This window comes from Capra hircus, chromosome 14 (genome assembly GCF_001704415.2).
Source record: "Capra hircus breed San Clemente chromosome 14, ASM170441v1, whole genome shotgun sequence".
Classification (NCBI taxonomy): Eukaryota; Metazoa; Chordata; class Mammalia; order Artiodactyla; family Bovidae; genus Capra; species Capra hircus.
This window is the reverse complement of record NC_030821.1, coordinates 9,012,914-9,040,509: the sequence shown is the minus strand read 5'-3', so window position 1 is coordinate 9,040,509 and position 27,596 is coordinate 9,012,914. Positions and strand designations below refer to the sequence as shown.

General features: G+C 39.7%; 1 protein-coding gene across 3 annotated transcripts in view; it reads right to left on the bottom strand.

The window, feature by feature from the left end:
- SLC26A7 (solute carrier family 26 member 7) overlaps positions 1-25,298 on the bottom strand; it is a 139,135-nt gene extending 113,837 nt beyond the window's left edge. For 2 of the 3 annotated variants that reach the window (XM_005689247.3, XM_013969360.2), the window contains exons 1-3: positions 25,224-25,298; positions 24,746-24,964; positions 2,266-2,376 (exon numbers count right to left, since the gene is read on the bottom strand). In XM_005689247.3, coding sequence (XP_005689304.2) covers positions 2,266-2,376; positions 24,746-24,938 — 304 coding nt within the window. In that variant the 5' untranslated portion in view covers positions 24,939-24,964; positions 25,224-25,298. Of the gene's footprint in view, positions 1-2,265; positions 2,377-19,006; positions 19,093-24,745; positions 24,965-25,223 lie in introns of those variants that run through there. The other variant, XM_018058199.1, reaches the window with a different exon arrangement.

The following is a 27,596-nucleotide window of genomic DNA, read 5'->3' as shown; positions in this document are numbered from 1 at the left end:
TAGTGACATAGTTAACTGTTTTGAAGAATGAAAATTGTTAGGAAATTAGAGAGCGGGAAAATTTGAATACAATAGGCTTCAAGAACTTCTAAATCATTATTGTGCTTTTTCCCCTTTATATCAGCACAAAAGGAAACTGCATCCTTGAGCAGCTGGTTGAAAAGAGGAAAAGCTTGGGCTTCAGATTTAGCCATATCTCACTTGTAATCTGGGCTTCCCTCATAGCTCAGTTGGTAAAGAATCTGCCTGCAGTGCAGGGGACCCCAGTTTGATTCCTGAGTTGGGAAGATCTCCTGGAGAAGGGAAAGGCTACCCACTCCAGTATTCTGGCCTGGAGAATTCCATGGATACAGTCCATGGGGTCACAAAGAGGTGGACAGGACTGAGCCACTTCACTTTCACTTTTCACTTTCATGCATTGGAGAAGGAAACAGCAACCCACTCCAGTACTCTTGCCTGGAAAACACCATGGATGAAGGAGCCTGGTAGGCTACTGTCCATGGGGTCACAAAGAGTCGGACACAACTGAGTGACTTTTCTGTAATGATTACAGCTTTTATTAATTTTTATGTAGCAAGTAACAAACTAGATAGTTGCCCATCAATTATCTCATCTAACGCTCACTACAATCATGATTTTTTTTTTGGCATTTTATTATCAAGAAAGCAGTAAATAGATCTTTAAAACTTTGCCCAAGGTCATGCAGATAGCAAAGAACAAATGTGACACACACCCAGATCTATCTAACTTCCAAACCTTTGTTTTTAACCAGCCTACTCTATTATCAGATTACTTGTGATTCACATTTTATTTGATAATGCAATGTTAGGCAGGAGAGGTATACTAATGAGAGTGCATGTAGAATCTAGCTTGGAAGAAACCTAAAAGATTGTATGATCCTTTTTTTTTTTTTTGCTGCACTGGGTCTTCACTGCTTTGTGCGGGAACTCTCTAGTTGTGGCAAATGAGGGCTACTCTTCGTTGCCGTGCGTGGGCTTCTCACTGCAGTGGCTTCTTTCTTGCTGGGGAGGCTGCAGGCTTGCAGACTTCAGGAGCTGTGGCTCACGGCTCTAGAGTGCGGGCTCAGGGGTTGCGGTGCATGTGGAATCTTCCCAGAACAGGGATTGAACCCATGTCCTCTACATCGGCAGGTGGATTCTTATTCACCGTGCCAACAGGGAAGCCCTACTCCAATATAAATGTGTGGAAAATAATTTTTAACATTTGAGTGACTAAGTTTTATACAGTCTTTTCTTTTCCTCAGTGTGCTTATTTTCATTTCATTGTGGCACCCCACTCCAGTCCTCTTGCCTGGAAAATCCCATGGATGGAGGAGCCTGGTGGGCTGCAGTCCATGGGGTCACTAAGAGTCGGATACAACTGAGCGACTTCCCTTTCACTTTTCACTTTCATGCATTGGAGAAGGAAATGGCAACCCACTCCAGTGTTCTTGCCTGGAGAATCCCAGAAACGGGGGAGCCTGGTGGGCTGCCGTCTACGGGGTCACACAGAGTCGGACACGACTGAAGTGACTTAGCAGTAGCAGTAGCAGTAAACTGAGAACATTGCCCTTCTCTTACAATTTAAAAATGAATGGAATCTTTAACAATAACCTTGGTTACATAAGAACATAGCAATAAGTCACAGTATGTATTGGACACAAAAAGTTAAATATCTTATCCTAATATTTACTGATATTCAGTTCAGTCCAGTCGCTCAGGCATGTCCAGCTCTTTGCAACCCCATGGACTGCAGCACGCCAGGCCTCCCTGTTCATCACGAACTGCCGGAGCTTACTCAAACTCATGTCCATCGAGTCCACGATGCCATCCAACCATCTCATCCTCTGTCGTCCACTTCTCCCGCCCTCAATCTTTCCCAACATCAGGGTCTTTTCCAATGAGTCAGCTCTTCACATCAGGTGGCCAAAGTATTGGAGTTTCAGCTTCAGCATCAGTCCTTCTAATGAATATTCAGGACTGACTTCCTTTAGGATGGACTGGTTGGATCTCCTTGCAGTCCAAGGGTCTCTCAAGAGTCTTCTCCAACACCAAAGTTCAAAAGCATCAATTCTTCGGCGCTCAGCTTTCTTTATAGTCCAACTCTCACATCCACATTACTGATATTATTTGTTGAAAATATCTGCCCTAATATTTTCAATAGTAAAGTGAGAATTGTGTTGGAAATGTTATCATTAACAAATGATCACTCTGAGTCCTTTTCATTAGTAACATGGGAAGCATAAGAATAGGCAGAAATTATTACCTGTGGCAACATGACGCCCCATTCCAAATATGACGTAAATGATGGCGGGAAACAGAGACCCATACAAGCCAAACACCGGGTGCACGGATGACAGAACCGCAAAGGCCAGCCCTGTAAACGTAGGGGAAACAGGACCATGTTTAACCTCAAGATACAGTCCACTACAAAGCAGAAGCATATTGGTTTATTAATGATGAAAGGAACCACAATTTATTTATTCCACTTGTTCAGGGAGAGACTAGCAACATTGTCCAAATATCAGAAAATTTACTCATTAGCTCATGTTTACATTTCAATTCTAAAACCATTCTTTTTGGCCTACTACATTTTACCCTGGCTACAAGAAGTCTACAAGAAGACATTAGCTCAGAGTGTCTTCCTGGTAAAAGTGATAGCATCACAGCAAAACATCTCCACACACACTTAAAGGATCATTTTCACATGTTCATTCTATTCACACGATAGCATCTGTGAGATTGACGGAAGCAGGAGCAATACCATGGACAGATAAGAAGCCTGACATGAAAGGTGACTGATACTGGGTCACAAGGGACACACACATTCAAAGTCGCCTGGCTGACTGACTAGCTGACTAGCCTAAGATTGTGTATCGACCAGAGTGTGACTCCTTGCATGTCTCATTACTGGACCCCAGCCTATATATTCAGGTATAATTTCTTAAAATGAAAAAAAATCAACTTTATGTATTCAAAGAATAAGTAAGGAGTAATTCAAAACCGTTCCTTTTTATTCTCCTTAGATACTACTGCCTGCCTAGTTTGATTGTTACAGGCACACAAAAAATTTTCCTAGACATGTCTAAATTAACACTAGCCATTTAAATGTGACCAAAGTATGCGCAAGTATAAATTGATTAAAGTAATCTTGTTTGTGGCTGTTCCTTGGCATTAAACAGCTAGTTCAGCTGGGTTCTGATAACCCATTCAAATTTGTACAGTATAATGATAGCCATTTGATTGGACATAGTGGACTTGACAAGCTACAAAAAGATTTGAGGAAGGAGGTAGCATTATAATCTAGATTACCTGAATGTTAGGCCAGTTAATTATTCACACTATGGAGCCTGGTACTCTGGTTCCCAGATCAGTACTTTTTTACTGCCTAACTTTTACCAATTAAAAGTTAATTTCCTTAAAATAAGCTCTAGCTCTACATCAAATTTTTTTCAAGCAGTACAGGATAGTTCAGTTATGATTAAAATGTATGAAAAATCTACCAATTACTAGTCCTTTCTTAATTTTTAGAAACCTACTTGCAGAGTCCAAAAGACTGTTCTATACATCTGTGTCTCTTTGGATTCATGTTGATGTATGGCAAAACCAATACAATATTGTAAAGTAATTAGCCTCCAATTAAAATGAATAAATTTAAATTTAAAAAAAATAAAAGCTCAAAAAAAAAAAAACCCTACTTGCATCGCTTGTTTGCTAACAATGTATTCCTAAAAGTCTTGTGAAAACAAATAAAAAGCGGTTATAGAAGAGTCAGCAGCAGACGCTGCTCTAGAATTTCACACAGCTATGGTGAGAGGCAGCAGTCTTGTTGTTGAGAAAGGGGGTGCAAAGGTTCATATCTCTAAGCCAGGTTAGCACTGTAAGGCTAAATATTTCCCCATCCCAATAACAAACACCTCCTGGCATTGGTAGGGCAAGCAACTGTGAAAACTGTGCGCATTACAGTAGTCATGAGGAGGAGGCTCCAACCATAGAGCCATTTACCCCTCTTAGGGGCCGCCAGACATGTAACCAGCCTGCTCCGCTTCTGGTACTTGACGTCTGCCCTCTGCGGGTGCGCTCCCGAACCATAAAGCAGCACGTAATCCCTCTGTCTCAAGCTCCTATTTCTGAGGAGTCAGACTAAAGCATATTTAAATTTATTTCTCTATTAATAGATTATAACGTTGTATTTTAGGTTTATAATAAGTTAAAAACTGAGAAAAGCTCTATTAGAATTGCTGATACATATAAAATTGCAAAACATTGTATGCAAAAGCTTAAATATTGTTTGAGAATTAACCAGTTTCATGACAATGTCCTTTATACAGAGCCTTACAATGAACTTTATTTGATCTTCATCAAGTTAATTTTTTGTGGCAACTTACTCTTGACCAGACCACAAAAATATCTGCAGCTGACACGATTCCAATGAGCAGCCAAGTTCAACAACAACTGGACTAGATGATGACCGTTTCCTTTTATCTAGTTTGTTCTCGTTTTTATGTTTCATATTCAGCGCTTGCATTTCATTCAGTTTATGTTTTCCAATCTGTCTCTCTCTTTTCTATTGTTGTTCTTTCTAAAGCCTTTATCATGTGTAGTAGAAAAACTTTTATATACATTCCAGTGTTCTTGCCTGGAGAATCCCAGGGACGGGGGAACCTGGTGGACTGCCGTCTATGGGGTCACACAGAGTCGGACACGACTGAAGCGATTTAGCAGCAGCAGCAGCAGCATATATATAGATGTATAATATATATATTTTAGAAAACATGAATTTTTGCTTAGCTAAAAAATGTATGACATTTTGGTTCTACTTGTTTGACTAAGTATGAATAGAATGCTAGATTTCTAATTTATGGTCACTCAAAACTTGCATATAATTCCATTTATTCTGATATCTAGTATGACTGCTAGAAGTCTAGAAACCTTATTATTTTGGCGATTTTTGAAAAAAAAATATTTGATGAGTCTTGAAACTTCTAATTCAATTCTGAGAATATAAAGGAATACCATGTTGTAAAAAAAAAAAAAGAAATTTATATGTGATACAATAAAGTACTGATTTTTTTCAAATTTCACAAAATTTTATGCTAGTAGCCACTGTTTGTTTTTATACCTTATTCAAGATGCCACCTTATGTTTATTTGCATTGAGCAGCTTCAACTGCATGCAATAAATTCTGATAAATTCTCTTTTCATTTTTATTCCATTACAAATGTTTTCTAATTTTCCTTGTTATGGCTTCTTAGATACATCCATCATTTAAAAGTGGACACTTGATTTTCAAATATATGGGGATTTTAAGTATCTGCTATGTTAATTTCTCATTTTGATATTAAGTTCTTATTTAAATGCTTTCTACTCTGCGATCACCCTCCGTATTTTTTCAATCTTTTAACTTTATTGAGGCTTTCAATAAGTATGTCAAAGATCCCTCTTGGTAAGTATCACATGGCACTTGAAAATATGTCTCTTATTTCAAATATTTTTTGATATCGTTTGCCAATATAATTCCACAGTGATAAGAGAACAGACTCTGTATGATTTCAATACCTTTAGGCCATGAAATTTTTGCATGTTGTTTTACATTTTTACATCCCTGGATATGTTCCAGTGTCTCCTGGTTTATAGTGTATGGGAACTTGAATGGAATTTGTATCCTGCTGTTGTGTGATAACTGTATAAATCTTAATTATGTTGAATTGGTCCACAGTGCTTTTCAGGTCTACTATATCCTTCTACTTTTCTATCTATTCTGTTAATTTTCGAGAGCTTGATATTTAAACGCCAACTAAAAATCTTTTCTACTTAAAAAATAATTGTAATATATAGTGAAGTGAGTGTCAGTCGCCCAGTCATGTCGACCTAACAGACTGTATGTAGCCTGCCAGTCTCCTCTGTCCATGGGATTTCCCAGGCAAGAATACTGGAGTGGGTTGCCATTCCCTTCTCCAAGGGATCTTCCCACCTCAGGGATCAAGCCTGGGTCTCTGGCATTGCAGACAGATTCTTTACCAAGGAAAGAATGCTGGCTCTTTCCCTGAGCCACCAGGGAAATCACATATATATGTGTGTATATATATGAACAATATGCAACTTTGTTCTGTATTCTCCAAGTATCCTGTAAATGGGTTATCATACATTCGTAATTTTAAAATGTACATACTTGCAGCCATGACTCAAGGGAAGGTGAGTCGGGAAAAGACAGTGGTCTAATTAATTTCTGTTAAGATATCTTTGGAAATTTTACAAAAATATATGATCACGTGAAGACAATTGGTCTTGGAAGAGGCACATGCGAATGGAGACGCAGTACTAAACAAGATATACACTGAGCATGCAAAAATCAGTGTGATGTGCTTCATACATGAAGTCTGTGTGTGTGTGTGTGTGTGTGTGTGTGCTCAGTCATATCCTACACTTTGCAACCCCATAGCCTGCAGCCTGGCAGGCTCCTCTGACCATGGAATTTTCTAGGCAAGAATACTGGAGAGTGAAATTGTTAGTCATTCAGTAGTATCTGACTCTTTGGGACCCCATGGACTGTAGCTCACCAGGCTCCTCTGTCCATGGAATTCTCCAGGCAAGAAAATTTGAGTGGGTAGCCATTCCCTTCTCTAGGGGATCTTCCCAAACCCGAGACTGAACCCAGGTCTCCTGCATTGCAGACAGATTCTTTACCACCTGAGCCACCAGGGAAGCCTCATAAAGCTCTACTATGAAACCAAATCCACTTATTAAATTCCATGAGAGAATTAAAGGAACATGAAATATGAACTGTAAGGTCCTTGCCTGAAACAAACATTATCCAACATTAAACAATTTATGTTCAGTTTCTAGAACAATCAGTGTAGTCAAACTTTAAAAATAAAGAAACTGTGAGAGATATGATCATAGAAACTTTTATTGGAGGATTACAATTTGTGTGGGTTAAAACATGGACAGAATTTTTATAAGATTTTTCCACAGGTTGCCCATGTTCCTAAAGAGCTGTGAGGGACTTGGTTCTGATAAAATTGATTTTGTCATGAAGAATATTTTCTAGGGCTCTTTTGTTGACTGTCACATTTTTTTGGCTTCTAAATATGATTCCTTTTGTCCTGGAGGCTCTGTGTTTCATTGATATAATTTACCCTGTCAACTATACCTTTCTTAAAGCTCTTACCCATTGACTGCCAGAGCACCATGATATTCATGGACCACATTCCCCTTTGCTAGCTTCTCATCCACTTAAATATCACTGTTTCCTAAGGTTTCTTCCATTCTGATTCCTCTGTTTATTCTAGAGGACCATCCATGCATGATCGATGTCGTGGGATTGGATGGGATAATCACGGTTAATTCAAATATCTTAATAATATTCTCCTAAACTCTAGATCCAGAGGTATATCAACTAGAGATCCCCCAGACACTCACATAACAATCCCCAAAGGAAAATTGCTTATTAATTATTTATTTTGATCCCATCCACCATAAATTCCACCACCACAACAAAACAGTATGCATTAAATACAAACACAAAATATAGCTGATTCCCTGTTTACATAACCCCTATCTCAGAAAATCACGCTGTCACCCATCTAGTCACCTGATTCAGAAATGTAGAAGTTATCAAAAACATGGTTTTTCTTTTTCACCCTCACATCCCTGAGTACACTGATCACCTTAGCTATTCCATTTGAAACTGGCGGATTCTTTCTCTCCCACTGCTGCTACTCCTGCCTTTCTCTGTTCCAACCACAGAACAAGATTTCTCCTACTTAGTCTTTCCTGACTAGTCTCTTGCCTCTGTCAAGTGTATAATATAAGCTGATGCCAGAGTAATTTTTTTAGAATACAAACTTTTGTCACCCGCTGTCATCCCTCAAGATCCACTAATGTCCTCATGGAAAATAAGCCTTAACACTTCTCCATGTTATTCAATAAGACTTTTATGATCTGGACTCTGCTAACCTCTCCAGCTACACCTCCTACCAAGTGGGATTATTGACAAGTATTTAAACAAACTACACTCTTTTATTCTTCTTATCACTGCATATTTTTCTTTTTTCTACAGTGCCCTGCATCTGTGAGCTACCTGGAAAACTCGTATTACCCTTCAAGATTCAGTTAAAGTATGATTTCCTCTTGACATCCAATCTCATCGCCACTCTAGGAAGAGATGATAATGTTATCTGTGCTATTGCTGTACCTTGTACATTCTTCATTCATATGATGTATCAAAATTATTCTAAAAACCTGCTTTTTTGTCCAGGTCTCCAATTATATTGTGAGATATATTATTAAGGCAACTAATAAGAATACTTGACTCATTGGAAAAGACTCTGATGCTGGGATGGACTGGGGGCAGGAGGAGAAGGGGATGACAGAGGATGAGATGGCTGGATGGCATCACTGACTCGATGGACGTGAGTTTGAGGGAACTCCAGGAGTTGGTGATGAACAGGGAGGCCTGGCATGCTGCAATTCATGGGGTTGCAAAGAGTCAGACACGACTGAGCGACTGAACTGAACTGAACTGAATAAGAATCAATTCCATTTATAAATAAGCTAGTGTGTCAAACATGGTCATGTATGGATGTGAGAGTTGGACTGTGAAGAAAGCTGAGCGCTGAAGAATTGATGCTTTTGATCTGTGGTGTTTGAGAAGACTCTTGAGAGTCCCTTGGACTGCAAGGAGATCCAACCAGTCCATTCTAAAGGAGACCAGCCCTGGGTGTGCTTTGGAAGGAATGATGCTAAAGCTGAAACTCCAATACTTTGGTCATCTCATGCGAAGAGTTGACTCATTGGAAAAAGACTCTGATGCTGGGAGGGATTGGGGGCAGGAGGAAAAGGGGATGACAGAGGATGAGATGGCTGGATGGCATCACCGACTCGATGGACATGAATTTGAGTGAACTCTGGGAGATGGTGATGGACAGGGAGGCCTGGTGTGCTGTGATTCATGGGTTTGCAAAGAGTCAGACACGACTGAGTGACTGAACTGAACTGAACTGAGTGTGTCAAGCAAAGTACTAGGATCTCTTTCATGGAGTCCTGATAAACACAGGAACAGGCCCAGGAATAAAATGATACACTTATCCAAAGCTATGAAGGCTATGAGAAGAAAAACAAAGGAACAAAGCAAAGAAAGGCCTTGATTATCAGGTGAATGAAGGCACAAGCAAGGTTAAATGGTTCAGAAGATAACAAAGAGGTCAGGAAATGAAGTTAGTGAGCAGTTCATTGCAGAAACCAGCACCAGCTCAAAGGTGTTGAATGTTAATTTTTTAGGAGGCACTGATCACAGGGCAGAGTGTGACCGGGGACATCAAGGCTTCTCAGAGGTCCTGATACCGTTTCCCCTTGAATACTCTATCCAAGTACAGTTGAACAGGAATGACCTCAAGGTATATTTTAGTGGGTTTTTTTTTTTTTGAGGACCACGTTTATATAACACCCCTCTAAACCACTCATTAGGCCAGAGATCAGGAAAGGATAAGAACTTTCCTTCCAACTTTACACTGACTGCTAGCTAATGTCTCCTGCCCTTTCATATCTCTTCATAGGTAGCTGCACCTTCTCACTGACTCCTGTGGGCTCAGTCCCACCTACCGAAATTTGAGGCCTGCTCATATGCTGGTCGGAGAAGGCAATGGCGCCCCACTCCAGTACTCTTGCCTGGAAAATCCCATGGATGGAGGAGCCTGGTAGGCTGCAGTCCATGGGGTCGCTAGGAGTCGGACACGACTGAGTGACTTCACTTTCACTTTTCACTTTTATGCACTGGAGAAGGAAATGGCAACCCACTCCAGTGTTCTTGCCTGGAGAATCCCAGGGATGGTGGAGCCTGGTGGGCTGCTGTCTATGGGGTTGCACAGAGTCAGACATGACTGAAGCAACGCAGCAGCAGCAGCAGCAGCATAGGCTGGTAGGAATCAGAAAAGACTATGCAATCCAGATCTTTTTTACCCAGAATCTTGGAACCAGGTACTAATCCTGAGTTGTTCTTACACTTTGACTGAGCTTCTGACACTTTCTCCAGTTTGACCTTTCAGGTCCTGGTCCCCACTGGTTGATACCCACGGTGCTAATCTTTATACTCACAGGCTTTGTGAGTTTGTATGCTTCTGCTAACCTCCTTGCATCTGACCTCAATTCCACCTTCTCAAATATCTGGATTCCATCCACCTCTGTCTAGGATAGTGACAATGCCACCACCTCAGATCAAGTGGCAAAGCACAGGTCCTCAGATTCCTCTCCACCACCTCCCACTACCTCTACCCAAGAGGAGGGCTGCAGATTGGAGGGTCAAAATAGGACACTCTGAAGGAGACGCATTTCGTGATGGGAAAGGCCATGTCCACCCATATGTGTATTTTTGCTCTTCTACTCTTTTGCTCCTTGGAAGAAAAGCTGAGACGAACCTAGATAGCGTATTCAAAAGCAGAGACATTACTTTGCCAACAAACATCCGTCTAGTCAAGGCTATGGTTTTTCCAGTAGTCCTGTATGGATGTGAGAGTTGGACCATAAAGAAAAATGAGCGCTGAAGAATTGATGCTTTTGAACTGTGGTGTTGGAGAAGACTCTTGTGAGTCCCTTGGACTGCAAGGAGATCCAACAAGTCCATCCTAAAGGAAATCAGTCCTGAATATTCATTGGAAGAACTGATGCTGAAGCTGAAACTCTAATACGTTGCCCGCCTAATGTGAAAAACTGACTCACTGGAAAAGACCGTGGCGCTGGGAAAGATGGGAGGAGAAGGGGACGACAGAGGATGAGATGGTTGGATGGCATCACTAACTTGATGGACATGAGTTTGAGCAAGCTCCAGGAGTTGGTGATGGACAAGGAAGCCTGGCATGCTGCAGTCCATGGGGTCAGAAGGAGCCGGACACGACTGAGTGACTGAACTGAACTGAACCATTTTGCTACTGATATGATAATAAAAGACCAGGACCTGCCTCAAGACTAACTGTAATATGTCTCTTTCTTTCCATAAGCACATTCAAATCTCAGCTTTATGAGAAAAAAAGAAATACTAATAGCTCTTCAATCTCAGGCCTAAATTGTTGCGCCCCACTCCAACTTGACTAGATCATTTTAAACAATAATTCAGCTAATAAAGTGAGATGTATTCCCTAAATGTAACCTGTGTATAGAGCTCCCCTGAGATCCTCTCCAGAGAAACAGTGATTAGTAGGATTTGATTTCTTAAAATTCTATTTCATATAATAGCATGTTGTTGTTCAGTCACTCACATGTCCGACTCCTTGCAATGCCATAGAGGAAAGCAAGGTTTCCCTATCCTTCACTGTCTCCCAGAGTTTGCTCAAACTCATGTCCACTGAGTCAATGATGCCATCCAATCATCTCATCCTCGGTTGCTTCTTTCTCCTACTGCCCTCAATCTTTCCCCAAATCAGGATCTTTCCCAATGAGTTGGCTCTGCACATCAGGTAGCCAAAGTATTAGAGCTTCAGCTTCAGCATCAGTCCTTTCAATGAATATTCAGGATTGACTTCCTTCAGGATTGATTCATTTGATCTCCTTGCAGTCCACAGGACTCTCAAGAGTCTTCTCCAGCACCACAGTTCAAAACAATTGATTCTTCAGTGCTCAACCTTCTTTACAGTCTAACTCTCACATCTGTACATACTACGGGAAAACCATAGCTTTGATTAAACCAACTTTTGTCAGCAAAGTGATATCTCTGCTTTTTAATATGCTAAGTTTATCATAGCTTTACTTCCAAGGAGCAAGCATCTTTTTAATTTCATGACTGCAGTCACCATCTTCAGTGATTTTGAAGGCCAAGAAAATAGTCTATCACTGTTTCCATTGTTTCTCCATCTATTTACCATGAGGTGATGGGACTGGATACCGATATCTTAGTTTTCTAAATGTTGAGTTTTAAGCTAACTTTGTCACTTTCACTTTCCTCAAGAGGCTCTTTAGTTCTTCTTCATTTTCCTCCATAGGGGTGGTGTCATCTGCATATCTGAGGTTGTTTATATTTCTCCTGGCAATGTTGATTCCAGCTTGTGCTTCATCCAGCCCAGCATTTTTCATGGTATATTCTGCATACAAGTTTAATAAGCAGGGTGAAATATGAGTTAAATAACCTTTGACCTACTCCTTTCACAGTTTCGAATCAGTTCATTGTTCCGTGTCTGACTGCTTTTTGACCTGCATACAGGTTTCTCAGGAGACAGGTAAGGTGGTCTGGTATTCCCATCTCTTTACGAATTTTTCACTGTTTGTTGTGATCCACACAAAGACATTAGTGTAGTCAATGAAAATGATGTTTTTCTGGAACTCTCTTGCTTTTTCTATGATCCAACAGAGGTTGGCAATTTGATCTCTGGTTCCTCTGCCTTTTCTAAATCCAGCTTGTACATCTGGAATTTCTCAGTTCATGTAGTGCTGAAGCCTAGCTTGAAGAATTTTGAGCATTACTTTGCTGGCATCTGAACTGAGTACAGTAGTACAGTAGTTTAACATTCTTTAGCATTGCCTTTCTTCAGGATTGGAATGAAAACTGACCTTTTCTAGTACCATAGCCACCACTGAGTTTTCCAAATTTGCTGGCATATTGAGTGCAGCACTTTAACAGCATCATCTTTTAGGAATTGAAATAGCTCAGCTGCAATTCTAACACTTCCACTAGCTTTATTTGTAGTAATGCTTCCTAAGGCCCACACTTCACACATCAGGATGTCTGGCTCTAGGTGAGTGACCACACCATCATGGTTATCCAGATCTTTAAGACCTTTTTTTGTTCAGTTCTTCTGTGTATTCTTGTTACCTCTTATTAATATCTTCTGTTTCTGTTAAGTCCACACTGCTGCTGTCCTTGTTTGTGCATCTTTGCATGAAGTGTTTCCTCGGTATCTCTAATTTTCTTGAGATCTCTAGTCTTTCCCATTCTATTGTTTTACTCTATTTCTTTGCATCGATCACTGAGGAAGGCTTTCTTACGTCTCCTGGCCATTGTCTGGAACTGTGCATTAAGTTGGGTATAACTTTCCTTTTCTCTTTTGCTTTTCACTTTTACTCTCTTCTCAGCTACTTGTCAGGCCTCCTGAGACAACCATTTTGCCTTTTTGCATTTCTTTTTCTTGGGGATGGTTTTGATCACTGCCTCCTGTACAAACCTCAATCCATAGTTCTTCAGGCACTTTGTCAGATGTAATCCCTTGCATCAATTTGTCCCTTCCTCTGTATAATTATAAGGAATTTTGTTTAGGTCATACCTGAATGGCCTAGTGGTTTTTCCTACTTTTTTCAATTTAAGTATGAATTTTGCAACACAGAGTTCATGATGTGAGCTACAGTTAGCTTTCAATCTTGTTTTTGCTGACTATATAGAGTGTCCATCTTCAGCTGCGAAGAATATAATTAATCTGTTTTCTGTATTGACTGGTGATATCCTTGTATGCAGTCGTCTCTTGAGTTGCTGGAAGAGGGGAATATTTGCTATGACCAGTGCATTCCCTTGGCAAAACTCAGTTAGCCTTTGCCCTGCTTCATTTTGTACTCGAAGGCCAAATTTGCCTGTTACTCCAGGTATTTCTTGACTTCCTACTTTTGTATTCCAGTTCCCTATGATGAAAATTACATCTTTTTTTTTTTTTTTTTTGGTGTTAGTTCCTGAAGGTCTTGTATGTCATATCATAAAACCACTCAACATTAGGTTCTTTGGCATTAGTGGTTGAGGTATAGACTTGGCTACTGTGATATTGGGGTTTGCCTTGGAAGTGAACCAAGATCATCTGTTGTTTTAGAGATTGCACCAAAGTACTCAATTTCAGACTCTTTTGCGAATATGAAAGCTACTCCATTTCTTCTAAGAGATTCATGCCCATAGTCGTAGATATGATGGTCATCTGATTTTTTTTTAATTTTTTATGGTCATCTGATTTAAATTCACCCATTCCCATTCATTTTAGTTCACTGATTCCTAAAATGTTGATGTTCTCTCTTGCCATCTCCTGTTTGACCACTACCGATTTACCTTGATTCATGGACCTAAGTTTCCAACTTCCTATGCAATATTGTCCTTTACAGCATCTGACTTTGCTTCACCACCAGACATATCCACAACTGGGTGTCATTTCTGCTTTGGCCCAGCCTCTTCATTACTTCTGAAACTATTTCTCCACTCTTCTCCAGTAGTAAAGCTGGTGGGAGTTGGGGGGTGGAGGGTGGTTGTTCATCTTTCAGTGTCATACATATCTTTTTGTCTTTTCATACAGTTCATGGCCTTCTCAAGGCAAGAATGCTGAAGTGGTATCTTATAATCTTATAATACCAGGTATCTTTAGCTATTCAAGTCTTGCCAGTGTTTTTTTAAGACTGTCACTTTTTTCTCTATGTTCACCCAATTTTTATCACCAGATATTAATTTCCTGTCATTCTTATTAGATAGGATTGTACATTCTTCATTTTTCCAAATAAAAACACAATATTATTTGGCAGCTCCCTGGATTTATACAAGCTACTCAAAAAGTGGCTGAAAGGAATATTTTGCAAATTTTCATTAAGAAAATGTTCCCACCCTTACATTCCCACACCAGAATATCCTCAAGGTTGAAATAACAAGATCATATTCTCATGTATTTTTGTACAAATTTGAGACAGGGAAAAACAAGGCCATTATGGGCTAGGTTGTTGCCTTTTTGTTCTCTCTTTCCAAAAACATAGCAAAAGCCTGTATTTTTTCAAGTACTTTTTAAAAACAGAAATGAATAAAGAACCCTAGAAGACACGTTAGTATTCTTAAAAACAAAATAATTAGGTAGTAGTAGGATCTCCCAAGAATTACATATAAAACAATCAAACACAAATTGTGTGGGTAATGATAAAAGTTATTTCCCTCTGGCAACTGTTTATGGTGGTCTTAGCACAGTTATTAATAAACCACAATGTGATCAGCTGTCTGGTTCACTGCATCAGTGGGCTCAGGGTTAAGTTATATTAAAGAGTGGATCTCCCAGGGTAAATTTGCATCTATCCAAGAAATATAGCTGTCTGAAAACAAAATTCCTATAGACATACATTCTCTTGGTTCACAAACAAGTACTGTTAAAGATCGTCGGTTCTAATCACTAGACAGGTTAAGGCAATAGGTTCATCCTGTAACATATTGTACAGATGAGATTTCACAAGAGTGAAAATAAAGAATTATCATGGTCAAAAAGCTTCATGATCAATATATCTATGAGCTTAAATATTAGAAACTGTAAGAGATTAAAAGTGTCTATGGAGAACAGTATCCCCCAAAAGAGTGGGCACAGGTAAGCCCTATCCTATCATTTGAGTTATGATTTTTTTTACCATCAAGAAACATTTGAGTACCTACTATGTGCCAAATACACTGATAGGAGCTGAAAGGATTTCTTAGGACTCAGGACATTTATCGCTAAAACCAGAACGGTTGGTCAACCTAGACTATAAACAGTCTATACCTTCAAAGAACTAATAGCCTAGAAGAAAAGTCAAATATAAATCAAAAACAAATGTGATAGTGTTAGCGAACTGGATAAGTGGGAAAGCAAAATAGAGTTATCTATCAAGTACTTTCTGAAAATCCATAGTTCTCAATGCTAGCTGCTCATTTTACTTTATTTTTATCATTACTTGAGGAAGCTGAGGTACAAATTAAATGATTTGCCCTAAATTCTCAGAGATTTTTATTTAACTGGAATAGGGTTGGAGCACGGGTATTTTTTCAAGTGCCAAAAGAGATTAAAATATGCGAGCAAGGTTGAGAACTACTAACCTAACCCAGCTTAAGTATGCAAAAATACACTCAGATAAAGAGGGTCAGGGGAGAAAAATTATCCATTTAGGAGGAAGCAGTACATGCAAATGTCCTGAGGCAAAACAAGCATGACCCTTTAGAACACTAAGATCCATTCAGTGCGGCCAGAACATAGGATGAAAACAATATGAGTGAGATCCAGGTAACCTGAAAAACCTTTTCAGAAGTTCATGCCTGTGTAAAAAAGAAAAGTTGGGTATTTATAGTTTGTCTTTTACATAAAATATCTTGTTTTTCTGAATGCCTTGATGGGTTTGGAGAATCAGTGTCTTTGAGTTGAGTTTGAGAACTTCCTATTCTATACCTGAAGAGGATGAATAACAGCAGTGAAGCAGAATTAATGTAAAAGCATAAGGGATATTGGGGATTATGACAAATTGCAAAGCCCACACCCACAGAAAGGGTGCAGGCACCACTCAACTTTGGCCTGTTATTTCCATTCAGGAATATTTGCTGTTAGATAATTAGATTTAAATAAAGGGGGAAAAAACTCAATTTTAAAATGAGACAGCCACTTCATTCTTACTAGAGCTCTTGGTAATTGCCCTCTGTTCTTCCCCAGCAGCATACTGGACACCTTCCAACGTGGGGGACTCAGCTAGCATCACATCTTTTTGCCTTTTTATACCATCCATGGGATTCTCCAGGCAAGAATGCTGGAGTGGGTGGCCATTTCCTTCTCCACCCCAGTGAACCAAGTTTTGTCAAAATTCTTCACTGTGTCCCATCCATTTGGCGTGGCCCTGCCCGGCACAGCTCATGGTTTCATTGAGTTGTGCAAGCCCCTTCACTACGACAAGGCTGTGATCTGTGAAGGGGGTGAGCCACCTCTGCCACATGGTAAAAGCTATTTATTGTTTGTTGAATTCGCAGGCCAGTATTAAAGCACATCTCTCCTCTGTCCCTCACCCTAAGCTAGTCTAGCAGGGGGCATGAGCGGCTCTCAAGGGAAAGAACAGGAGCTCTGGTGTAGGTACTCCTTCCGCCTGGCCCACTCCTCTCCCCTCTCAACCAGAATCTCAGGGTTTTATTTCATCAAGGAAGCTGGCATGTCACCACGGATGGGGCAGCCTCAGGGGCGGATGTGCAGTGTGCTTCTCACTGTCATTCCTAGTCCCGCTCAGGTTGCGTCTGCTGTACTCAAGGCAAACGAGAACAGAAGACAGCAAGGGCTGTGGGGTGGAGCCTGGTAGATTTATATTTCAGTCTCTCTTAGCAGTACTGAGTACCCAAGGTTCTGAACCTCAATCTCCTCTTCTCATGAAAATGAATATGAATATAAAGTATGATCCAGAGAGATGATATGGGGTGGGAGGTGGGAGGGGGATTCAGGATCGGGAGCTTGTATACACCCGTGGTGGATTCATGTCAGTGTATGGCAAAACCAATACAGTATTGTAAAGTAAAATAAAGTAAAAATAAATGAATAAATAAATAAAGTATATATATATATATATATCTTGATGGATTTAGAAAATTGGAGACAATTTGTGTAAAATTTAAATTGGAATGACACTCAAATGCAAAGTTAAGGTGACCGGAAGTAACCCAACTTAAACCTAATTTACAACAAAAAAGTGTTTGCACTTGCAAGTGAAAAGCCAGAAGTGTACTAGCTATCATCAGGACTCGGTTTCTCTCTACTGTCCCCCTTGCTGTGTCGGCTTCATCTCCAGGCTTTCGAAGCCGAGGGAAGATGTAGAGGCATGTCATCCTTACTGTCAGTAGTCCCAGCACAAAGGAAGATGCCTTTTCCTTTTTTTCCTCAAAGGTTCTGCACATGTCCCAAGATCCAGACTGACTGGACCACTCTCAGGCGACAGGTATCGCATCACCATTTCAAAGTAAGAAATGACTGGTTTGTGGTATAGTAAACCCTCCTTGTGCCTAGAGGAGAAAACGCCATGACTGAACCAGTAACTGACCTGGTGTAAGGAACAGTGCTCATTATCAACATGAGCCCCAAGTCTTCACCTGGACTAATAACTATCTGGATGCAGATGTCAACCCTGTTGCACATTATAATCTGGGACAATTGAAAAAAGAAGAAACACACGTTGTCCATGTGTGGGAACTGCTCCTGGGAAATCTCATTTAATTGTTTGAGATGAGACTCAGGCACCAGTGTTCTTTTAGTCACCAAGATGGCTCCAGTCGGTCCCCAAAGCTGAGAATCCTGGTCGAGGGATACTTATTTCACTGATCAGCCTAGAGCAAAAATTAGAACCTCACTTAAACCACGTATACCAAAAATGGAAGGGGCAGGGGGATTGTTCCTTAAAACAAATCCAAGAATTACTAACAGCAATTCTTGTATTATTACTAAAAGTAATTAATTACAAAAATTACTAAAAGCAGGGATGGATCCTGGCTGGCAAAAACGGAAGTGTACTATTATATAGGCCACATACCTTATCTTCACAACCACTGCCAATCTGTTTTGTTGCAAACCTTCCCAAGTTTTCAACACTCTAAAATGGAAAGTCTTGGTTCTTCCATGTGAACTGGTCTAAATATTACAGGGAGTATTATTCTAACTGCAGAAATACAAAAGTAACCTTTTAACACACAAATCACCATTAATTTACATTTAAGAAAGAAAGAGAATTAGAAATGCTGGATGAAGCCCAGAGCTTTGGGCAAGAGCGTGCATCATGGGATGAGAGACAATGGAGAAGTGAAAACCCAGCAGCGTTCCTTGCTCCTGGGTACATTTTTATGGAGGTCAGGGAAAGTATGAGCGAGTGAGTGAAAGTCGCTCAGTCATGTCCGACTCTGCAACCCCACAGGCTATACAGTTCATGGAATTGTCCAGGCCAGAATACTGGAGTGGGCAGCCTTTCCCTTCTCCAGGCAGTCTTCCCAACCCAGGTCTCCCGCATTGCAGGCGGATTCTTTACCAGCTGAGCCACAAGGGAAGCCCCAGGGCAAGTAGTATACTTTCGATTTATTTAGCAATATTTGGCTGCCATTGTTCTTAGAGAAGAGAATAGCTACCATTCAATAAATATAACAAATCATTATAATTTCTCTAAATTATAATCTACATGTTTATAATGATTAAGAGGGTTAGGTTAGAGATATGTAGCTAATGCTACATCTCTTAAGCCTCAAGGCTGAAACCATGCAGGGAAAATTCTCAGACAAGCCTTTAATTTTCATAGCGAATGCTTCCAGGAATTCCACTTACTGTTCCACATGTCGCTAAGCTGCCCTCAGGAGTACAAAGAAGATCAGCTTCCACATATTTTGGTCCCAGTAATGCCGCAAGTTCTACATTATTATAAGGAACGTCCATCCTTTGTCTGTGGCCTGGAACACTGTGGTTTGAATATCAGACAGCCCTATGGCAGCATAAAATTTTCATGATTTGGCAACAAAAATTCTAGGTGATCCCATGGAATGCAAGTCAAAACATTCTCATATTCCTCCTCAGTGTATTAGGTACTTATATGGTAAGTCATGCATTTTAGCTCTCCACCCTGTCTCAATGCTTGAGTTTTCAGACTGAAAAAAAAAAAATCTTCCCTCAAGTGGTCATCCAGGGCAGAATGTGAACTCAAGTATTTACACTTTAGGAGTTTTATACTGCTTAACTTGCCAACCATATCGGTGACATGTTTAAATTAATGACATTCGTTTGTTGATCCTCAAACTACATTCTGCAGTGAGATGTCAGTTAAAGAACATTTTGGTACATGCCAGCTATAATGGTTTTCACCTGATGTTAGTGATGAGTGCTCCCAAATGTTTTTAACATTTAAGAAAAACACAAATCATTTCTAAGAAATATTTGAACATGGTGAAAGAATGACCTAAAGTTCCTTTTCTTTTTTTCATTAAAATAAGCACATCTACATTTATGTTTTTACCTTGGGGAGGAAATATTTTGGGGACCCCTTTAGCAATCTTCTAGAGTCTATAAACTCCTTCCCAGAATACTTTCTTAAAATAAGTAAAAGAAAATAGAACTATAGAAAATTATAGAATTATAAAGAAATAAAGTATATTAAAATATATTGATGCAGGTTCAGAGACCTGAAGTTCCTGTTGATTCAAGGACCTAATCTTGTGTGTGTGTGTGTGTGTGTGTGTGTGTCTGTGTGTGTGTGCACGAGCGCGCGTGCGCGCGCACGCCACTAAGTTGCTTCAGACATGTCCAACTCTTTGCGACCCTATGGACTGTAGCCTGCCAGAATCCTCTGTACATGGGATTTTCCAGGCATGAATACTGGAGTATGTTGCCCCCCTCGAGGGGATCTTCCCGACCCAGGGACTGAACCTGCGTCTCTTACCTCTCCTGCGTTGGCAGGCCGGTTCTTTGCTGCTAGCGCCACCTTGGAGTCAGTCATTTCAGTTGCTCGGTCGTGTCCAACTCTTTGCGATCCCATGGACTGCAGCACACCAGGCCTCCCTGCCCATCACCAACATTGCCACTTGGAAGCCCCCTCTTAAAGATTTTATTCAAGAGGGAGTTCAGGGCATTTCAACAAAACATGTTAGAAAGTGCCTTGTCAGAGGAAACAAATTCACACTTGGCAGGAAACCAGGAGAAAGGGTGGCAGCAGATGTGTGAATGATGGGGACTGTGGCAGAATATAAAGCGCATGCCCTGTCTACAGAGGGAGCCAAAAGATGTTCCCCACACGGAAACATAAGACCCTCATGGCCATCTATTTCCCTTTTGCAAGAGAAGCCGGACATCTAGATTTTCACCTAGATGGGTTAATGTTGGCTTGAGAAAAAATTAAACACGGGGACAAAGGGAATGCAGGTAAACCTTTTATCATATTTGTCTGGGGGACTACAAGTTTATAAATTCAGGAAAGTGAGGAGAATTGGAAGAAATTAATTATTCATATTTTAATATATCTTTTACTATCAGTATCTTTATTACGTTTATTTTTAAAATATAAAAATAAATTTAAATTTCCCTTCCGAGAGTGGCAGCAAGATACCATAAAATAATAAAAGTCTCTAGGAGGCAAACTGCTTCATGATTCCAAGAAACATTTACTGAAAACCTGTGCCTATGCACCAGGTAATATATAAACCAGCGAGAGTATAAAGATTAAAACATTCCATCCTAAGCTTACCCACCAGTGCATAAAGAATTGTACCAAAAGAATACAATACAATCTGTTATAGAGATATGTAAAAAGTACAAAGGGAGTAGGAGATACATCTTTCCAGAAGACTGGCAGGGATTCTCAGAGGAAAGATCTCTTTGAGTAGACCTGTGTATTAAGGGGCCCAGATTATTAATGATCTAACAGATTATTCTAAAGAATTGGGCTTTATCCCAGTGGAAACAGAGGGCCATGGAAGAATTCTAAACATAGAACTGAACAGATGGTTAGACATAGCATGGAATGGCCTACATGAGGAGACAGACAATGAAGACTAGCAAGATGATTATTTCAGTCATTTAGGGGTCCAGGGCAATAGCAAGGGACATGAAGTAAGATTGCTTGGTTGGAAAGATATTTAGGAAACAGAAACACCAGGACCTGATGGGTGGTTGTACCCTGGTGGGTATAGCAGTGAAAGAGAAGAAGGAGCTGAGAATGACTTGAGACTATATAAGAGGCAGTCTAGTACAAAGCTTGGTGGAAAGGGGAGCACATAGTCCCTGGAGCCAGACTACTTGGGTTAAAATCCTGTCACTTCTAACTCACTTACTGTGTAACTTTAATCAAGATAGTTATCCTCTGTGAGCCTCAGTTTTGTATATATGTCAAGTGTTCTTTTGTGTCTAAAAATTAGCTATTATTATTTATTATTATAATTCTGGTAAGGATGGTGGTTTCATTCAGTTTGTTTCTTCCAGCAGACTAGTGTTGCATTTGTAATGCTTTCAGGCAATTCTAGGTTTGTCTAGCTGAATATATGGATCACTGGTTGAGAAGAAAGTACAGTGATGATGGCTAGAGCCTCTTACACAGATGAGATAGCCTGAGGCATTTTCAGAGAAGGCCCAGGGTTTCAATCTCCAGGACACTAGTGTTGAATGGGTAGATAGAGTAGGAGCCGTGCTGGGAAAGATTGAGGGCAAGACGAGACACAGCAACACATGAGATGGTTGGATGGCATCACTGACAATGACGTGAGTTTGAGCAAACCCCGCGAGACAGTGAAGGACAGGGAAGCCTGATGTGCTGCAGTTCCTGGGGTTGCAAAGAGTCGGACACGGCTGAGTGACTGAACAACAACAGGGGAGGCCAAATCTGCAAAAGCTCATAATAAGAGAAGGCCAGGGAGGCAGCAGAAGGTGAACAGAAGAGCAACGTCTAAAGCCCAAGAGGAGAAATGAGTTTAGAGAGAGTATAGTCAACACAGAAAATACTACACAGGAATCAGTTATTATGATGACTAACAAGCATCTATATTTAACAGTTGGGAAATCTTTAATAAAGTAACTTAAAATGGCTCCTTGATAGTTGACATATAGAAAAGACTCAAATTTTAGTTTCCATTAACCTTAATTTTAATTGCATATCTTGAGAAAGAAGAATTACAAAGAATTAAAAAAAAAAACAAGTAGGTTTCTCTATCCATGGGATTCTCTTGGCCAGAATAACGGAATGGTTTGCTGTGCCCTCCTCCAGGGGATCTTTCCAACCCAAGGATCGAAACTGCGTCTCTTAGGCCTTTACCACTAGCGCCACCTAGGAAGCCCAAACACAAAGGTAATTTGCAGGGAAGGACATTTGCACCTTTCCCAAGAAATGCCTTCTGTTACTAAGACTGGAATTATGAAAAAGTCTACTTATTTTGGCAGTGTAGAGTATAAAGCATAAAATGTTGAGTGTTACCATTGGAATCAAGTCCTGACTCTACCACTTATCAAGTATAAGGTCCAGAGAAAATTATTTACTTGTCTAAGTTTCCACATTCTCAGGTGGGAAATGGAGGACCACTGTCACTTAGGATTTTGTTGGGAGAGGGGAAGATATTGCACATAAGGGATTTAGCACAAGGCCCCTTACAACAAATCCTAGCTTATGATATTTACCCATCATGGGTAATCATGAGAAAGCTTGAGAATTGTTTTTAAAGAATAAGTACTTTTGGAAGAATTCAGTTCAGTTCAGTCGCTCAGTCGTGTTGACTCTTAGTGACCCCACAGACCGCAGCCCGCCAGGCCTCGCTGTCCATCACCAACTCTCTGTCCAGAATTAGTCTTTCCATACACCAACAAAAACCTTTAAGTTCTTTCTAGCAGTGTAGCCTTCCTTGCCCAATCACTGGGAGTCTTCTGGGAGAATCAAAAGCCAGATCCATAATTTCCAAGACACAAGAGTTGAGTAAGCTTTGTGCTTCTCATCAACTGGGGGCTGGCCAACATATTTCTTCATAACCCAGTAAAATACATGACTCATTAAACAAAACACCTCAATTTCCATACCAAAGAAAAGTCATACAGTCAACTACCAAAAACAGATAAATGATAATACTAATAATATATCACAGGTATCTTTATCATATCCCCAAATTTTCTAACCTCATATTTCAGAAAGATGAAAACACCAATTTTTTTAAAATATATATTTCTCTTTTACTTTATAATAAATGAAAGAAAATAAATTCATAAAATATACTGAAACTACCTGGTGAAAAAGCTCTTGTAAATTCATCATCTTAGTTTTAAAGTCTATGGTAGTGTCTCACTTTGAATTTAAAATTGAACAAAAATAATCCTAAAAAATGGCCTAATCTGTTATTTACTTTGCATTTTTATGAAAGACTACTGTGCTTTGCTTTTAGCAAACTGGTCATTAAAAATATGAGACTATTCGGGGAAATAGAACCCCAGGAAGTATGATAGTACTATAGATCTTAAAGCCACCAGAGCAGATGTTCCTAATCATACTAAAAACACAAACAGACAAACCAGTTTGTTCCAGCTACAGAATTAGAAAAGTGCATATAATTTAACGGTATGAAAAATAGTTCAAGCCAGGAGGTAGTAAAACTGCAAAAAAAAAATATAAATCTAAAGAATCTGTGCCAAGGAACATTTTACAAATTCTCAAGGCTGAAAAATCTTGAGATTTTTCTTGCTACAGGTAGGAAGCTATTACCTGAACTAGCTTTTAAAAATACAATGACTATATCTTTAAGGTAGAAAGCTATTACCTGAACTAGTTTTTAAAAATACAATGAATATATCTTTAAGGAAAACACAACACACAGACACACACACACACATACAACCCACACAGGCTCATACACCGTATGCACACCAATTACCTAATAGTTTTTACCCAGAGAAACATCTATCTAAATCTAGAATATCGTTTATAAACAGCTTTGGGACAGTGAAAATCAGACTTCTCACCAGTTTAAATTTATAATTGAGAAATAAACAGTACATAATGTGATACAGAATTAAATTGGCATGCACAGTAAAATGTAAGCTCTAAGGACAGAGGATTCTCTTTGCAAATAATGATCTTGGCCAAAAGCCTCCTTTATGTACAGAAAGCTCTATTCCTTGCTTATAGCAACCCTCAAGGTTACAACAGGTCATTGTATGCTGCTAATTAGGTTTACAAATGATATGTTCACACCAGGTGATACTTTATAGCTTGATTCAGCCTAAGTAGAAAACTGTATCAATAAAGTCAAACTATAAAAACTCATTGTCCCACAATTACAGATCTTTTACTCATATAGTATGAATTTTAATTGCAAATATACAATGCCATTAAAAATTGGTTTGATGCTTAATATATCTCAAAAACAACAAAAAGAAAGCAAACGACAAGTAGGAAAACACAAAAGTTTCCACAGATATTCAATGTGTTTATTCTCCAAAAGTTAATTAAAGTCAGTTTTGTTAGTAGACCCTAGGTCACAACACTCTTCCAAGAAAGCAAAGTGATATCTACTCTGTATAAAATGAAAATCAAATGCGGGACATTACCTTGAGCCACCTGTTGAACTGCCAGCATCATCCCAGAAACAGCGTCCGGAAGCAAGCTTTCTTTCAGACTGTAATGTGTCGCCCACTCCAAAATAGGCAGCCGCCGTCTGCACCACTGTTTAAAGTCTTCACAACGGGGCATACGCATCTTGCTCCAGGGCATGCTTTTCTTTTTTCTCTTTGCCCCCGTCATTTTCAGATTACCTCTTGTAGATTAAACTTTAAACAAGAAAAAAATTGTTGTAGAACACCTCCCTTCAAAGCTAGGCTCCAAATCGTCTGTGGTTTACAATGTCAAAGCTATCCAGGAAATAATGAGAGAGATTAACAAGAGCATATATAAATATATATATATATATATATATATATATATATATATGCAGCCGGGCTGCATGTTTTATTATGGTATAGCTAATTATTCTAGATAAAAGATGCAGATTAAAACCATGAATTTTTGTCTGAATGAGATAAGTGATACCTGTTAGTGTACTATTTTCTGATCTTGGAAAAGTAGTGGATTCAGTATTAAGTTGGTGTAGAGCGCTCTTGCCAGTAATTCCGCTTATACTGACTGTAGTCTTATGTTTTGGCTTATATCCCAGTGGCTAATGAGGTAGTCTGGGCATGTGTTGCAAGTGGGCTGGGTTATGCTAAAGAAACCAGGAAGCATTCAGCTATTCCTGCCTTCTCCCGACAAGCTATGCAAAAATCATAAAACCAGAGAGGTTTTGTTATGCAGGATGTAGTCAGAGAATCTAGATTTACTTCTTTGGGAAGTGGGTATTTTCAGTATATCAAATGACTGCCATTTCTGAATCAGAAACCTAAGAGGCTTTGTTAAATGCTCTTATCTTTTTTTTTTTTTTCCCCTGGGAGAGGAGATTTTCATTCATACAGAAACATTCAGACAGCCACTGCCCAGTCTGGTAACAGAATAGCCAGTTCTCATAAAAAAACAGAAATTTCATTTCATGGGCTAAGAAAATAAGCTTACATTGAACAATTATTTGTGGAAACATTTCTTCCTTGTCTCTGAATTGTTCACTCAGTTTTCTCTATTTTTCCAAGTCATGTAATTCTCACACTTAGCACTATCCTAACTGAAATTTCTAAGGAATAACATATGGTTCATAATATTGTTTGAAGAGTTTCCAACATTTTTTATGATTCAGTCCTCTTTTCACATGACTTTTGGGGGTTCCTCTGTTTCAGAAAGGATGTTATATTTTATAATGGAAGAGTCAGGCTGTCAAAGACCTTTATTTTATAATTATAAGGTCCAGCCCCAAGAAGAAAGGGCCTGCATTTATGAAGACTGCCATTCAAATTAAACCAGAAAGCTAATACATTAACAAAAAATGTGAAGCCAAGAAGATTAGCATGTACATAGTTTGCTGCAGCCCTCTTAATGTCTATTTGTCCAGAGTAGAGATCTGTCTGTCTGGAAGTCTTTAAAATAACAATATATTGCTACTTGGATACCTTGGATACTTCCAGTGTCTCTGGCTATAATTTTTCCCATTGTTTTTAAGTTAAGGTGAAGAACTACTCTCTCAGTTCAGTTCAGTTCAGTCACTCAGTCGTGTCCAACTCTATGCAACCCCAGGGACCGCAGCACGACAGGCCTCCCTGTCCATCACCAACTCCCGGAGTTTACCCAAACTCATGTCCATTGAGTCGGTGATGCCATCCAACCATCTCATCCTCTGTTGTCCTCTTCTCCCCCTGCCTTCAATCTTTCCCAGCATCAGGGTCTTTTCAAATGAGTCAGCTCTTCGCATCAGTGGCCAAAGTATTGGAGTTTCAGCTTCAACATCAGTCCTACTAATGAACACCCAGGACTGATCTCCTTTAGAATGGACTGGTTGGATCTCCTTGCAGTTCAAGGGACTCTCAAGAGTCTTCTCCAACACCACAGTTCAAAAACATCAGTTCTTTGGTGCTCAGCTTTCTTCACAATCCAACTCTCACATCCATACATGACCACTGGAAAAAACCATAGCCTTGACTAGACAGACCTTTGTTGGCAAAGTAATGTCTCTGCTTTGTAAGATGCTGTCTAGGTTGGTCATAACTTTCCTTCCAAGGAGTAAGCATCTTTTAATTTCATGGCTACAACCACCATCTGCAGTGATTTTGGAGGCCCCCCAAAATAAAGTCTCTCACTGTTTCCCCATCTATTTTCCATGAAGTAACGGGACCAGATGCCATGATCTTTGTTTTCTGAATGTTGAGCTTTAAGCTCACTTTTCATCAAGAGGCTCTTTAGTTCTTTTTCACTTTCTGCCATAAGCGTGGTGTCATCTGCATTTCTGAGGTTATTGATGTTTCTCCCGGCAATCTTGATTCCAGCTTGTGCTTCTTCCAGCCCAGAGTTTTTCATGATGTACTCTGCATAGAAGTTAAATAAGCAGGGTGACAATATACAGCCTTGGCGTACTCCTTTTCCTATTTGGAACCAGTCTGTTGTTCCACGTCCAGTTCTAACTGTTGCTTCCTGGCCTGCATATAGGTTTCTCAAGAGGCAGGTCAGGTGGTCTGGTATTCCCATCTCTTTCAGAATTTTCCAGTTTGTTGTGGTCCACACAGTCGAAGGCTTTAGCATAGTCAATAAAGCAGAAATAGATGTTTTTCTGGAACTCTGTTGCTTTTTTGATGATCCAGCAGATGTTAGCATTTTGATCTCTGGTTCCTCTGCCTTTTCTAAAACAAGCTTAAACATCTGAAAGTTTACAGTTCACGTATTGTTGAAGCCTGGCTTGGAGAATTTTGAGCATTACTTTTCTCTCTCCGTCTTCCACAAATGAAGTCACTGGCTTTCTATCTGTGCAAAAATACTTTTCTTTTAAAT